This window comes from Megascapheus bottae, chromosome 2 (genome assembly GCF_031878675.1).
Source record: "Megascapheus bottae isolate mThoBot1 chromosome 2, mThoBot2.hap1, whole genome shotgun sequence".
Classification (NCBI taxonomy): domain Eukaryota; kingdom Metazoa; phylum Chordata; class Mammalia; order Rodentia; family Geomyidae; genus Megascapheus; species Megascapheus bottae.
In genome coordinates, this window is record NC_143510.1 from 47596922 (window position 1) to 47612393 (window position 15472).

The window sequence follows — 15472 nt, forward strand, 5'->3', positions numbered from 1 at the left end:
CTATACAGGAAATATAAAAGGGGGGCTCATGGTCAGTATGAATAAAAAGACCATATATAGTGTAGCCAGACACAGAGGCTCACATTTGTAATCCTAGCTTCTCAGAAGGCTGAGAGCTCAGGTACTAAAGAATAGGAGACTCTTATCCCCAATTAATCACTAAAAAAACGGAAGTGAGACTGTGGCTCAAAGGGTAGGGCAGTAGCCTTGAGCTGAAGAGGTCAGAGACAGCGCCCAGGCCCAGAGTTCAAGCCCCATGACCCACAAATTATAGGTAGATAGATAGATAGATAGATAGATATAGATATAGATATGGCACATTGCTTAAGGGGTAGAGTGCCTTGTCCAGCATGTAGATGTCTTTGAGTTTAAACCAGTACTGTCCCACAAAAGAAACAAATACACATGTGAATCTGAAGGAGAAAGTATTGTCAAGGTCAAAGCATAAGAAATAGGATTGGTGCTAGGTTGTAGTGGCTCATACCTATAATTCTGGCTACTCAGGAAGGTGAGATCTGAAGATAGCAGTTCTAAACAAGCTTGGGTAGGAAAGTCTGTAAGACACTTATCTCCAAGTTGACAGAGAACTAGCCTTGAGCATAAAAGCTTAGGGTCATTGCCTAGGCCCTGAGATCAAGCGCCCAAACTGGCACACATAAAAAAGAAAGGAAGTCGGGCCAGGAATTTGGCTTAGTGGTAGAGTGCTTTTCTGGCATGCACAAAGACCCAGATTTGATTCCTTGGTACCAAATACATAGAAAAAGCCAGAAGTGTACTCTGGCTCAAGTGGTAGAGCTCTAGCCTTGAGAAAGTCCAAGGCCAGTTCTCAGGCCCTGAGCTCAGGCCCCCAGACTGGCGGAAGAAGAAGAAGGAGACTGAGACGGAGAAGAAGAAAAGAGGAGGAAGAAGAAGAAGAAGAAAAGGAGGAGGAGGAGGAAGAGGAAGAGGAAGAGGGGAGCAAACCTAATACCTTCTGGAGGCCTTAAGAGATGAGGAAGGAAGAAGAGAGGACAGGAAGTAAGGGATGAGAGAAGGGGCTTGGCAGTGGCTATCAAGTAGGGAGAGGAGCTTTGTGCTCCCAGTAGCAGGAGTCAAACTCAAACCTGAGATCAAAATTTGGAGTCCTCAGCATACATGTACAATTTAAAAGCCCTAAGACTATCAAGGGAATATAGTAAGGAAAGGAATCCAAGGAGTACGTTCTAATCTACTATAGCATTTTGAGGTAGGGAGATAGGGAGCCATCAAGAAGATGTAGAAGTGTAGAAAGCAAACTAAGAAAATATGTTATGTAAGTCATATGAAAAAAAAAAATCCCAAAGTGTTTAGCAGTTTCAGATCCACTGACAGCTCAGGAAAGATAAGGACTAAGCTGGGTGTGGTGACTTACACTATTCAGGAGGCTAAGATCTGAGGATCGAGGTTCAAAGCCAGCCCAAAGCCACCCAGGTCACTAAACACTGTGAGACTCACCTTCAATTAATCTCTAGAAAGGGGGAAGTGGTACTGTGGCTAAAGGGGTAGGGAAGTAGCCTTGAGCTGAAGATCTCAGGGACAGAACCCAGGCCCAGAGCTCCAGCCCCATGACCCACTTTAAAAAAAAAAAAAAGATAAGGACTGAAAATTAATCATTAGTTATAACTGTGTGAAGATTGATGTAGGACCTTTTTTCTTCTGGTTCTGGGCTTGAACTCAGGGCCTGACCACTGTCCTTGAGCTTTTGTGCTCAAAGTTAGTGTCTTACCATTTGAACCACAGCTTAACTTCTATATCTTACCTTCTTATCTCTAATTTGGGTTAATTGAAGATAAAAGTCTCATATACTTTTCCTGCCCAGGCTGACTTTGAACTGTGATCTCAAATCTTAGCCTTCTGAGTAACAGCTGTGAACTATTGACACCTGAGACAAGGTCTTTTTCTGGATAGGTTCTTTCTGTGTAGCCAAGGCTGATCTCAAATGCTTCAACTCAACTATCTTGTCTTCACCTCCATGTGCTAGAATTTATAGGCTTCTGACACCATACCTGGCACTTTACTTTTTTTTTTTTTTGGTCAGTCCCAGGGCATGAATTCAGGGCCTGAGCACTATCCTTGGACTTTCTCAAGGCTAGAGCTCTACCACTTGAGCCTCAGCACCACTTCTGGCTTTTTTTTTTTTTTAATGTATGTGGTATTGAGGAATTGAACCTGGGTCTTCACGCATGCTAGGCAAGCACTCTACCACTAGGCCAAACTCTTGGCCCTATACAATTTTTTTTTTTAATGTCACTTGGGTTTTTTGGTTTGTTTGTTTTGCCAGTCCTGGGGCTTGAATTCAGGGTCTGGGTACTGTCCTTCAGTCCTCTCTCTTCTTCCCTCTCTCCTTCTTTCCTTCCCTCCCTCCCTTTTTCAGTCCTGCGGCTTGAATTCAAGGCCTAAGCACAGTCCTTGGGCTTTTTTTTTTTCAAGGATAGCACTGTACCACTTGAGCCACACCACTACTTCTAGCTTTTCTATGTATGTGGTATCGAGAATCGAACCTGGCCTTCGTGCATGCTAGGCAAGCACTCCACCACTAGGGAAAACTCCTGGCCCCTGTCCTTGAGCTTTTTCCAGGCTAGCTAGCGCTCCACCACTTGAGCCGTAACATCACTTCCACCTTTTTCTGTGAATGTGGTACCTGGGAAATTGAACCCAGGGCTTGGTGCATGCTAGGCAAGCATTCTACCACTAGGCCATCATCCCAGTCCTGAACTCAGGGTCTTGCACTTGCTAGGCAGATCCTCTTCTACTTAAGTCATACAACCTTTCTACTTTAGTTACTTCTTCAAATAGAGTCTCACATGCATTTCTACATGGGCCAGCCTGGATCCTGGCCATCTTATTTATACTTCTTCTGTAACTAGAATGCTGGGCACATGCCATGCCCCAATTTTTGTTTTTTATTAATTGAGTTGGAGTTTTCAAAAACTTTCTGCTCTGGCTATTCTTGAACCAACATCCTCCCAGTTGCTACTTCATGGCACTTGAACTCAGGGATTGGGCACTGTTCCTGAGTTCTTTTGCTCAAAGCTAGCTCTGTACCACTTTGAATCACAATGCTACTTTAGGTTTTCTGATAGTTGATTGGAGATAAGAGACCCGTTACTTTCTTCCCTGGGTTGGCTTTGAACTGCAACCCTCAGATATCAGGCTCCTGAGTCCTGAAGATTGCACCTGGGTCGGAAGTCTGTGAGACTATTTCCCCCACCCCCAGTCCTGGGGTTTGAACTCAGTGTCTGAGCACTGTCCTTGAAATATGTGTAATATGTATAATTAACAATGATTGCTTCCAATGTCTAAGAAAACAAGTCAGCTAAGAATGAAGATGAAAGAGGTCTTAGATATTCAAGTAGACAGGGGAAAAAAAACACAGAATTGTTGTATAATAAGCCAGAGTGAATATATTATAGAGAAATATGTTTTCCAGGCAGCATGCTGGGGCACTTAAGGTAAATGATTACTTAAACTGAAACCAGTCAGCAAGTTCATGTTTTCCTGAGGCTGCATTCAACTCCACAGGTATGACAGTGTGATGTAGACAGAGAACTATATTTAGTTAAACTGTACTGTGGTCAGCCAAGGAGTACTTCAAAGCTAGAAAGAAGAAAGGGAGTAGGAGTTTGGTGTAGAGACTGTTTATAATTTTTGGTGATGGAATATAAGCTTGGAACAAAGGAAATAAAGAAATGAGTTGGTGAGAGACAGTGTGAAGTTGAGTCCCGGCAGGCACCAGTGGCTCATGCCTATAATCCTCCTAACTACTCAGGCGACTGAGATGTGAGGATCACAGTTAAGAGCCAGTCCATATAGGAAAAGTATGTGAGACTTTTTTTGTTGTTGTTACTTGAACTCGGGGCCTGGGCACAGTTGTTTTTTCTGTTTATGTGGTACTGAGGAATTGAAACAGGACTTCATGCATGCTAGGCAAGCACTCTACCTCTAAGCCACATTCCCCAGCCCCTGAGAGACTCTTATCTCCAATTAGCCACAAAATGCCAGAAGTAGAGATATGGCTCAAATGATAGAGCGCTATCCTTGAGCAAAAATGCGTAGGGATGGGCCCTGGAGTTTGACCTAGTGGTAGAGTGCTTGCCTAGCATGCATGAAGACTGGGGTTCAGTTCCTCGGTATCACATACATAGAAAAGCCAGACACATAGAAAAGCCATGGCTCGAGTGATAGAGTGCTATCTTTGAGGAAAGCCCAAGGACAGTGCTTAGGTCCTGAATTCACGCCCCAGATTGGCAATGCTTATGGATAGTTCTCAGGCCCTGAGTTTAAGCCCCAGGAATGGCACAAATAAAGAAGGGGGGGAAAAAGAAATTGAATGTTTATAATGATTGGCTGAGACTTACAAGATCTGAGAATACATTGTATCTTTATATTTAAATTACAGTTTTGGTAAATGTAAAAATTTAGAGTTACAAGGGATAGGGGTGTAGCCTTGAGTTTAAGAGCTCAGGGACAACCCCCAGGCCGAGTTCAAGCCCCATGACCCACACAAAAAAAGAAAGAAAATTTAGAGCTATCTTTTTTTCCTAATACTTGAAAATATTACTTCATCATTCTGTTTCTCATGTTGATGTTAAGAAGACTAATAGCATTCTGATGCATTTTTTCCCGTTTATTTATTTTTGTTAGTTGTTGGACTTGAACTTTGGGCCTGGGTGCTATCCTTGAACTGAAGAGCTCAAGGCTACCACCCCACCCCTTGAGCTACAGCACAACTTCTGGTTTTGTGGTGATTAATTGAAGAGTCATGGACTTTAGAGCCTGGGCTGGCTTGGAATCATGATCCTCAGATCTCAGCCTCCTGAGTAATTAGGATTACAGGCATGAGCTACCACACCCAGCTTATTTTTTTGCCAGTCCTAGGCCATGAACTTGGGGCCTGAACACTCTCCTTGGGCTTTCTCAAGGCTAGAGTTCTACCACTTGAGCCATAGCACCACTTTTGGCTTTTTCATTTTTCTTTCTTTCTTTTTCTTTTTCCCTTTTTTTTTCGGTGGGTCATGGGGCTTGAACTCAGCCTAAGAGCTGTTCCTGAGCTCTTCAGCTCAAGGCTACCACCCTACCCTTGAGCCAAGCCCCACTTCCCATTTTCTAGAGGTTAATTGGAGATAAGAGTCTCAGGTCGTTTTGTGCCTGGACTGGCTTTGAACCTGGATCCTCAGATCTCAGCCTCCTGACTAGCTTGGATTACAGGCTTGAGCCACTGGTCCTGGCACTTCCGGCCTTTTCTATGTATGTAGTGCAGAGGAATCAAACCTCGGTCTTCGTGCATGCTAGGCAAGCACTCTATTACTAGGCCAAACTGCAGGCCCTACTTTTATTTTTTAATTTTTATTTATGTATTATGTATTATTAAAGAATTTATTAACATTGATTTTTTACATCATATTTCAAATGATGTATTTAACAAACAAATATTCAAGAAGGGAATCTCTAGCTACAATCACTGGCACTTAGATTTTAGAACAAAATTAAAATTAGGCTGAGGGTTTGTATGTTATAGATACATATTAATCTATGTAATAAAACATTATGTGTATAAAGTCATAAAGTTTTTTGTTTATGTAGTTGTGTTTATATTTCCAATACTATGTCCATAGCATCAGGTACACAAATATTGAGTCATTGCTCTTGTACTGTTTGGATCTATTAGCTAAGTTTTAAGGATACCTTGAGCCTTTGTTCCTTTGGCCTTGACTTGTCTCACTCAACATGATTCGCTCTAGATTCATCTACTTCCCTGCAAATGCCATTATTTTATCTTGTCTGTTGGCTATGTAGAATACCATTGTGTGTATATACCACATTTTTTGTATCCATTCATCTGCAGTAAAGCATCTGGATTGATTCTATCACTTGGTTATTGTGAATAGTGCAGAGATGAACATGGCTGAGCAGGTGTCCTTATCATATCCTGGGTTATGATATGATGTTCAGGATAGATGCCCAGGAATGGTATGGCGGGACCATAGGGAAGGTCTATTTTCAGTTCTTTAAGAAACCTCCACACTGCTTTCTGGAGTGGCTGAACTTGCTTACAATCCCACCAGCAGTGCAGTTGGGTTCCTTTTTCTCCTGCCAGCATCTGTCATTATCTGAGTTCATAATCTTGGCTATTCTAATTGGAGTAAGGTGGTATCTTAGGGTTGTTTTTATTTGCATTTCCTTTATGACTATGGATGATGAGCATTTTCTCATGTTTTTCTGCCATTTTAACCTTTTCTTTTGATAAGTCTCGCTTTAGTTCCTTTGCCCATTTAGTGATTGGTTTGTTGGGTTTGGGGGGATTAGTTTCTTGTAGATATTGGATATTAAGCATTTGTCTAATGTATTCTTGGTAAATATCTTTTCTCAGTTGGTTGGCTGTCTTTTTACTTTAGTAGCTATGCCTTTGTCTGTGCAGAACCTTTTCATTTTTAGGTAGTCTCATTTGTTGAGTCTCTCTCCAATCTGTTGTGACCCTGGGACTCTGTTCAGGAAGTTTTTGCCTGTGCCTATGAGTTCCAGTGTCTCTCTTACTCTATCATGTAACAGTTTCAAGGTTTCAGGTCTGATATTGAGGTCTGTGATCCATTTTGAGTTAATGCTTGTGCATGGTGAAAGGCTAGGATCAATTTTTAGTTTTCTGCATGTGGCTGCCCAATTTTGCCAGCACCAATAATTGAATAGGCTGTGTCTGTTCCACTGTATATCTCTGGCTCCTTTGTCAAATATAAGTTGACTATAGGTATGTGGTTTTATTTTTGGATCTTCTTTTCTGTTCCATTGATCTTCTGGTGTATTTTTGTGCCAATACCATGCTGTTTTTGTTATGATGGGTCTATAATAGAGTTTGAAGTCTGATATTATAATCCACCTGCATTGCTTTTTGCCTTGAATTGTTTTGGCTATTGTAGGTCTTTTGTTGTTCCACATGAACCTTTGTATTATGCCTTCTATTTCAGTAAAGAATGTCTTTGGGATTTTGATGGGGATTGCCTTGAACTTGTATATCAATTTTGGGAGTATGGCCATTTTCACTATATTGGTTCTCCCTACCCATGAGCATGGGATGTCTTTCCATTTCCTAGTGTCCTCTTTAATTTCTTTCCTTAGGCTTTTATAGTTTTCATTAAATAATTTCCTTTACATCTTTGGTTAATTCCTAAATATTTTATTCTTTTAGGGGCTATTGCATGGGATCATTTTCTTGATTTCTTCTTCTGTTTGCATATTGTTGACATACAGAAAGGCTACTTACTTTTGCAGGTTGATTTTGTATCCTGCCACTTTGCTAAAGTGGTTTATTAGTTCTAGGAGTTTGGGAGTGGAGTTTATTGGGTCGGTCAGGTATAGTACCATGTCATCTGCGAATAGGGATAGTTTAATTTCTTCTTGTGGATCCCTTTGATGTCTTTCTATTGACTTTTTGCTTTGGCTAAGGCTTCCAGAACTATATTGAAGAGAAGTGGAGAAAATGGGCACCCCTGTCTAGTTCCTGATTTTAAGGTAAATGGTTCTAGTCTTTCTCCATTTAGTATGATACTGGCTATAGGTTTGTCATATATGACTTTATTTTGAGGAATGTATCTCCTATTCCTATTTTTTTCTGGTGCTTTCAACATGAATGGATATTGTATTTTGTTAAATGCCTTCTCTGCATCATCCAGAGAAATTATCATATGATTCTTATCCTTAGCTCTGGTGATATGATCGATTACATTAATTGATTTGTGAATGTTAAACCAGCCTTGCATCTGTGGGATGAAGCCCACTTGATCGTAGTGCATAATTTTTTTTTTTTTTTGCCAGTCCTGGGCTTGAGCTCAGGGCCTGAGCACTGTCCTTTGACTTTCTCAAGGCTAGAGCTCTGCCACTTGAGCCTCACTACCATTGCTGGCTTTTTTCTATGTATGTGGTATCGAGGAATTGAACCTGGGTCTTCGTGCATGTTAGGCAAGCACTCTACCAGTAGGCCAAACTCTCGGCCCCTGTTTTTTTTTTTTTTGTTTTTTGTTTTTTGCCAGTCCTGGGTCTTGAACTCAGCCTGAGCACTGTCCTTGGGTTTTCTCAAAGCTAGAGCTCTACCACTTGAGCCACAGCACCACTTCTGGCTTTTTTCTATGTATGTGGTACCGAGGAATCGAACCTGGATCTTTGTGCATGCTAGACAAGCACTCTACGATTAGGCCAAACTCCCAGCCCTGTAGTGTATAATTTTAAAAATTTGTTTCTGGATTCTGTTGGTAAGTGTTTTATTGAGGAGCTTTGTGTCTGTGTTCGTTAGAGATGTCTGTAGTTCTCGTTTTTTTGTTGTTGGGTCTTTCCTTGGTTTGGGGATGAATGTGATATTAGCTTCATAAAATGTATTTGGCATGGCTCCTTCTACTTCTATTTCTTGGAAGAATTTCAAGAATATAGGTATTAATTCATCTTTAAAAGCCTTGTAGAATTCTGCAATAAAACTGTCTGGTCCTAGGCTCTTTTTGGTTGGCATTTCCCTGATTACTTCCAATATCTCATTGTATGAAATTGTTCAGTTGGCTTATCTCTTCTTGGTTCAATGTGAATAGCCTGTATTTAAGAAATCATCCATTTCTTCTAAATTTTCCTATTTCTTTGATTGTTCCCATAGGATCTCTAATCTTGTTTGAGTCTCCCCTCTCCTTTTTTTGATTAATCTGTCAATTTTGTTTTAATCTTTCAAGAATCAACTTTTCAATTTATTAATTTTATATATAGTAGATCTTGTTTCAATCTCTGATATTTCCGATTTTATTTTTGTTATTTCTGTCCATCTAGTTGTTTAGAATTAACTTTTTCTTGCTCCTTTGGGTGCTTCAGTTTCTTCTTTAGGTTATTTTCATGAGCTTCTTCTGTCTTTTTAATATGGGCTCCTAGTGCAATAAATTTGCCCCTTGAAACTGCTTTTGCTGTATCCCATAAGTTCCTTTGTGATGTATCTTGGTTACTTTTATTTTTTGAAACAGGGTATTTATGTAATTCAGGCTAGTTGCACAGCTTTTTAATACATCAAAGCTGGACCCCAACTGCCTCAGGCTTTTCCTACCTGTAAAAATCTTTTTTACTTTTTTTTTTTTTGTCATGGTTCTATAACTCTGGGCCTGAGCACTGTCACTGAGCTTTTCAGCTGAAGGCTAGAGCTCTACCACTTGAGCCACAGCACCATCTCTGGTTTTCTGGTTAATTAAAATAAGTGTCTCGTGGACTTTTGGGCCAGATTCTGGCTTTGAAGAGCGATCCTCAGATCTCAGACTCCTGAGTAGCTAGGATTATGGGTATGAGCCACCAGTACCTGGTGTAAATGTCATCTTTATCTCCAACTATAATATTTAAAATTCTTATTTTGGGGGCTGGGAATTTGGTCTAGTGGTAGAGTCTTTGCCTAGCATGCAAGAAGACCCAGGTTCGATTCCTCGGTCCCACATACATAGAAAAAAAGCCAGAAGTGGTACTGAGGCTCAAGTGGCAGAGCTCTAGCCTTGAGAAAGTCCAAGGACAGTGTTCAGCTCCTGAGCTCAAGCCCAGGAATGGCAAAAAAATTATTTTTCATATTTTATTTTATGCCTTTATTTTCTCCAGTGACATTTAGAAATGTTCTTTGACCTGATATTGAGCTGAGTCCATTTTGTTGTTGAGTTCATCAAATAGGTTTTTTTCAGTTATATTTTGGTTCTTTAGTTTCTAATTTACCATTAATATCTTCCTTCCTGACTGCCTTCTTTCCTTCATTTATTTCTTGTTTGTCTTGGGGCTTGAACTTTGGGCAAACTATCCCTGAGCTCTTCAGCTCAAGGCTACCACACCACCCTTAGAGCCACAGCCCCATTTCCCGTTTTCTAGTGATTACTTGGAGATAAGAGTCTGACAGACTTTAGGGCTGGGGCTGTCTTTGAACTGTTATCCTCAGATCTCAGCCTCCTGAGTAGCTAGGATTATAGGTATGAGCCACCATGCAGGGATCTTCCTTTATTTTATTTGGGATATTTATTTGACTATTAATTCCTGTCATCTACAATAAATTATTACTATTATTTCTATTCATCTTGCTATTTGTATCTGTGAGGTGCTTCTTGCTTCTTGGTAATAGCTTTAATTGTGGTATTAAAAAAATGGGAGATATCAAAGCTTCACTCTTAGTTGTAAGAGCTAGGTAAGTCCAGCTTTGAATAACCTCCATTTGTGTTGCTCTATAAGAGGGCTTTGCCCCTAAGAAGCCTTTGTTGCTAAGAGTATGCTTTCCTAGCCCTCTAGGTGAAAAGAAAATCTAGAGGGAAATATCCTTGGATATGTCCTGGGACAGCCAGAATTTACTGTTTTGTTTTATACTCTGAATCCAAGCACTGTTTGCTTATGAGCCTCTTTTTTTTTAAGTTTGTGTCTTTTTATTAATTCATACAGTCACTTGTCTTCTGGTTTGTTGAAACAGTAAGTTAGACAACACTTGCCACAATAATGTCTGTAAACTCGAGCATCACATTCACCTGAAGGGCACTCTCAATGAAGACGACTAATTTTGCCATTTTCATCCACTTTAACTTTATAGTATTTCAAGACAGCCAGTTTAACCTTCTTTCTCTATGCTTCTTCTTCTTGGGAGTGGTGTAAGACTTTTTCCTTTTCTTAGTACCACCCCGAAGTCTCAACACTAAATGAAGAGTGGACTCCTTTTGAATGTTGTAATCAGATAAGGTACGCCCATCTTCCAGCTGCTTACCAGCAAAGATCAGTCTCTGCTGATCAGGAGGAATTCCTTCCTTATCCTGGATCTTGGCCTTTACATTTTCTGTAGTATCGGAGGGTTCAACCTCCAGTGTGATGGTCTTTCTCTTAAGGGTTTTGATGAAAATCTGCCTCCTAGTGGTGGTCCCACCTCTGATGGCGGATTGGAAAGCTCTTATGAGCCTCTTGAAGCTCCTTGATTTTGGAATTATAGTAAGGTTAATTACCGATGCAATGGCCTACTTTGGGAAGTATGTTTAAAGATCTCAACTCACAATCTCTCCTCATACTTATCCCAATATAGGAAGCCCGATTTCCTCTGTATACTGAAAGTTTTCCTTTCGTCCTGAATCATAACCACTTTCTGATTCTCAAGGTTTCTTCTGCTTTTTTCCCCCCTTTATTTGTACCTTTTTTTTGTTTGTGTGGGCCAGTCCTGGGGCTTGAACTCAGGGACTGAATATTGTCCCTGAGTTTTTTTTGCTCAAGTCTAGCACTCGGCCACTTGAGCCACAGCATCACTTCTGACTTTTTCTATGGTAGTTTATTAGAGTTAATACTCTTACAAATTTTTCTGATCCAGCTGGCTTCAAACTGCAATCCTCAGATCTCAACCTCCTGAGTAGCTAGGATTATAGGAGTGAACCACCAGCACCCAGCCAGATGATATTCTTTCTTTGATAGTAATAGCAATAAATTTGGAAATGAGTAACTACAGCAAGCGTATAAAAGCAAAGAATAGACAAAACAATTTGTATCCATGAAATTGAAAAAAAGAAACATTTTAGTAAAGCATACTGAATTTTACTTTCAAACTGCTTTTATATGATTTTGTCATCACTTGGGAATCTTCCTAGACCTGAAAATGAGATAAGAAAATAAATTATATAACAAGCTTCTCTTAAACATATTTGTGGGAATTATGGTCAGCCATAGGGGAAAATTAATGTTTCCAGAATTCACAAAGTTAAACTAATAAAATCAATAGATAATCCAAACTTATAAGTCACAATAAGGAGTCAATATTCTTCCAGGACTAAAATAAAAGAAGAACTAGAATTGGCAATAAGTTATTTCCTATTGAACAGTATTCTATACCTGCAATTAGATATAGATAAAATCTTGAAAATAGTTATTTCTTGGAATAGACTTGTGCCTGTATTTTTTTTTTTTTGCTGATCCTGGAGCTTGAACTCAGAGCTTTGGACATTGTTCCTGAGCTGCTTTTTTTTTTTTTTTTTTGGCCAGTCCTGGGGCTTGAATTCAAGGCCTGGGTACTGTCTTGAGCCTGTCTGTATTCAAGGCTAACACTCTACCACTTTATCCACGAAACCAGTTCTGGCTATTCTGTTTATGTGGTATTGAGGAACTGAACCCAGGGCTTCATGCATAATAAGCAAGCACTTTACTGCTAAGCCTCATTCTCGGTCTTCCCTAAGCTGCTTTTTTTTTTTTTTTTACTCATTGATGGTACTCTACTACTTGAGTCACACAATGCCACTTCTAGCTTTTTCTGTTTATGTGGTACTGAGGAATCAAACCCAGGGTTTCATGTATGCTAGGCAAGCACTTTACCACTAAGCTACATACCCAGCCCTTTCCTGTATTTTCTAATTACTCTATGGTGAGCATCACATATTAACTTGTGTGTGTGTGTTGGAGTGTGGGGAGAGTACTGAGGCTAGAACTCAGGGCCTAGATGCTGTTCCCTAGGTTTTTGCTTAAGGCTGGTACTCTACCACTTGAGCTGCAGTTCCATTTCTGATTATTTCATAGTCTTATAGACTTTCTTGCCTGGACTTACCTTGAACTGGTATCCATAGCTCTCTTGTCTAATTATAGGCACGTGCCTCTGGCACCTGTCTAAACTCTTTTTTTTTGGGGGGGGGTGGTTCCTGGAACTTGAACTATGGGCCTGGGTACTTCCCTTTGGCTCTTCAGCTTAAGGCTAGTGTTCTACCACTTTGAACCACAGTGCTATTTCAGTTTTTCTGGTGGTTACTTAGAGATAAGAGTCTCAGGGACTTTTGTGCCCAGGCTAGCTTAGAAATGCAATCCTCAGATCTCAGCTTCCTGAGTAGCTAGTGTTACAGGTGTGAACCACTGATGCCTGACTATACCCACCTTACTTTACTTTTTTTTGTTGTTGTTGGTCATGGGGCTTGAGCTCTGGGCCTGGGCATTGTCCCTGAGCTCTTCAGCTCAAGGCTACAGCCCTACCCCTTGAGCCACAGTGCCTCTTGGATTTCTATTGGTTAATTGGAGGTAAGAATCTCATGGTTAGGCTGGGAGTTTGGCCTAGTGTAGAGTGCTTGCCTAGCATGCACGAAGACCCAGGTTTGATTTCTTGGTACCACATATATAGAAAAAATCCAGAAGAGGTGCTGTGGCTCAAGCGGTAGAGCTCTAGCCTTGAGAAAGCCCAAGGACAGCGCTCAGGCTCTGGGCCCAAACCCAGGACTGGCATAAAAAAAAATCTCGTAGTTTTTAGTGCCCAGGCTGGCTTTGAACCACGATCCTCAGATCTCAGCTTCCTGGTAGCTAGGATTACAGGCATGAGCCACACTGCACCTGGCTTACACCCAGCATTTTGTTGATTGAGATAGCTCTCAAGAACTTTTTCTTAGCTGGCTTCTAACTGAGCTCTTCCTAATTTCTGCCTTCTAAGTAGCTAGGGTTACAGGTGTGGAACTACTGTACCTGGCTGTCTTCCAGAGATTTTTTTTTATCAGTCCTGGGGCTTGAACTCTGGGCCTGGGCACTGTCCCTGAGCTCTTCAGCTCTAGGCTACTGCCCTATCCCCTACAACCACAGCACCACTTCCAGTTTTTCTGGTAGTTAATTGGAGATAAGAGTCTCATGGACTTTAGTGCCCAGGCTTCATTTGAACTGCAATCCTCAGATCTCAGCCTCCTGAGTAGCTAGGATTATAGCCATGCCTGGCTTCCTTCCAGGGACTTTAAAAAAATGTATGTTTTATTGTAATTAATAGAAGGGTGACATTATATTCGCCAGATAGAAGGTGCATTACTTGACAAACATTGCTACCCTTTCTCAGGTTTTGGCCCCATTTCCCTCCCCCTGCCTTCCAGGGATTTTAAAATGTTTTCATACAGGCTTTGCTGGAGAAGGAAATATTCTGAGAGGGGGTCGGGCTAAGTGGTAGAATGAAAATAGATTTCATTAAAGTAGATTGTATGAAAAATATATGCATTTCAAATATAATACATTTCAAATACAATACAATTTTAATACATTGTCTTGAAATTTGTATTGTATTTGGAAGGGGTAAAGGAGGAAGGAGGGTGATAAAAGGTGGTAAGTTGATAGGAATAAATTGTATACATGTGTGGAGATGTCCGAATTAAACTCCCCCTTGTGTAACTAAATGTATACTAAGAAAAAAATAAAAAGAAAGAATTGAAAAGTATTTTTGTCTCAATCTGGCAGGAGATTGCAGTATACTGAAATATATGGATGGATTTTCATTTTGAATTTTTCATAAATTAAGGAGTAATTGAGAGCAGTAAACTATCTTTAGTAATAGTAATATAATTTGATGTTACATGTCTATCTTTATGAACACCACACAATCAGGATGTCTATCCCACCCAAAAGTTTTATCATGTTCCTTTATCATTTCTTTCATCTTGCTTCTAGTTGGTAGGTAACAATTGATTCTCTCTCTCTCTCTTTCTCCCCTCCCCCCTCCCCTCCCTCCCTTCCTCCCTCTCCCTTTCTCCTTTGCCAGTCCTGGGTTTTGAACTCAGGGCCTGTGTACTATCCTTGGACACTTTTTGTTCAAGGCTATCCCTCTGCCACTTGAATCACAGCACCACTTCCTGCTTTTTCTGTGTATGTGGTACTGAGGAATTAAACTAGGGCTTCATGTATGCTAGGCAAGCACTCTACCACGAGGCAAAATTCCCAAACTCCCAGCCTACAACTGATTCTCTTTTATTTATTTTTTTATATTTTTTATTGTAATTAATAAAAGGGTTACATGATATTTGCCAGATAGAAGGTGCATTAATTCACATACATTGATACCCTTTCACATGTCTTGGTACCCATTACCCTCCCCCCACCCACCACCCACTCCCCGCTGATTCTCTTTTAGCTACTAGTTTTTATCTCCTAGAATGTTATAGATAATCATATAGCATATTCTATCTTGCCTTTTTTTTCTTTTGCTAGTTCTGGGGCTTGAATTCAGGGCCTGGGAAATGTCCTTGAGTTTTTTCAAGGCTATCACTATACCACTTGATCCATAGCACCACTTCCAGCTTTTTCTGTGTATGTGGAACCTGGGCTTCATGTATACTAGGTGAGCACTCTACCACTAGGCCACGTTTCTGGCCTTGCCTTGCTTTTTTTCAGGGTGCTGTTCCTGAGCTCTTTAGCTCTTGGCTAGTACTTTACCACTTGAGCCTCAGTGCCACTTCTAGTATTCTGGTGGTTAACTGGAGCTAAGAGTCTCGGATTTTTGTGCCCTTGCTGGATTTGAATCAAGACCTTCAGATCTCAGCCTCCTGAGCAGCTAGGATTACATGCATGAGCACATTTGAAAATTCAGTCCTGGGTTTGATTCCTCAGTGCTACATACATAGAAAAAGCAGTAAGTGGTGTTGTGCCTCAAGTGGTAGAGTGCTAGCCTTGAGCAAAAGAAGCTCAAGGACAGTGCCCAGGTCCTGAGTTCAAGCTCCAGGACTGGAGA

The 15472-nt window shown here is 40.6% G+C and overlaps 1 protein-coding gene, 1 long non-coding RNA gene and 1 pseudogene across 2 annotated transcripts in view; 1 reads left to right on the plus strand and 2 right to left on the minus strand.

Moving 5' to 3' along the window:
* LOC150066823 (uncharacterized) overlaps window positions 1–15472 on the plus strand; it is a 91029-nt gene that overhangs the window by 26996 nt on the left and 48561 nt on the right. The gene's annotated exons all lie outside the window — the stretch shown is intronic.
* On the minus strand, window positions 10435–11110 carry LOC150066824 (ubiquitin-ribosomal protein eS31 fusion protein pseudogene; annotated as a pseudogene).
* Window positions 11553–15472, minus strand: part of Fam186a (family with sequence similarity 186 member A) — a 48489-nt gene continuing 44569 nt past the window's right edge. The window contains exon 9 of the mRNA XM_090318679.1: window positions 11553–11614. Within this exon, the coding sequence (XP_090174805.1) occupies window positions 11593–11614 (22 nt within the window). The 3' untranslated portion in view covers window positions 11553–11592. The remainder of the gene's footprint in view (window positions 11615–15472) is intronic.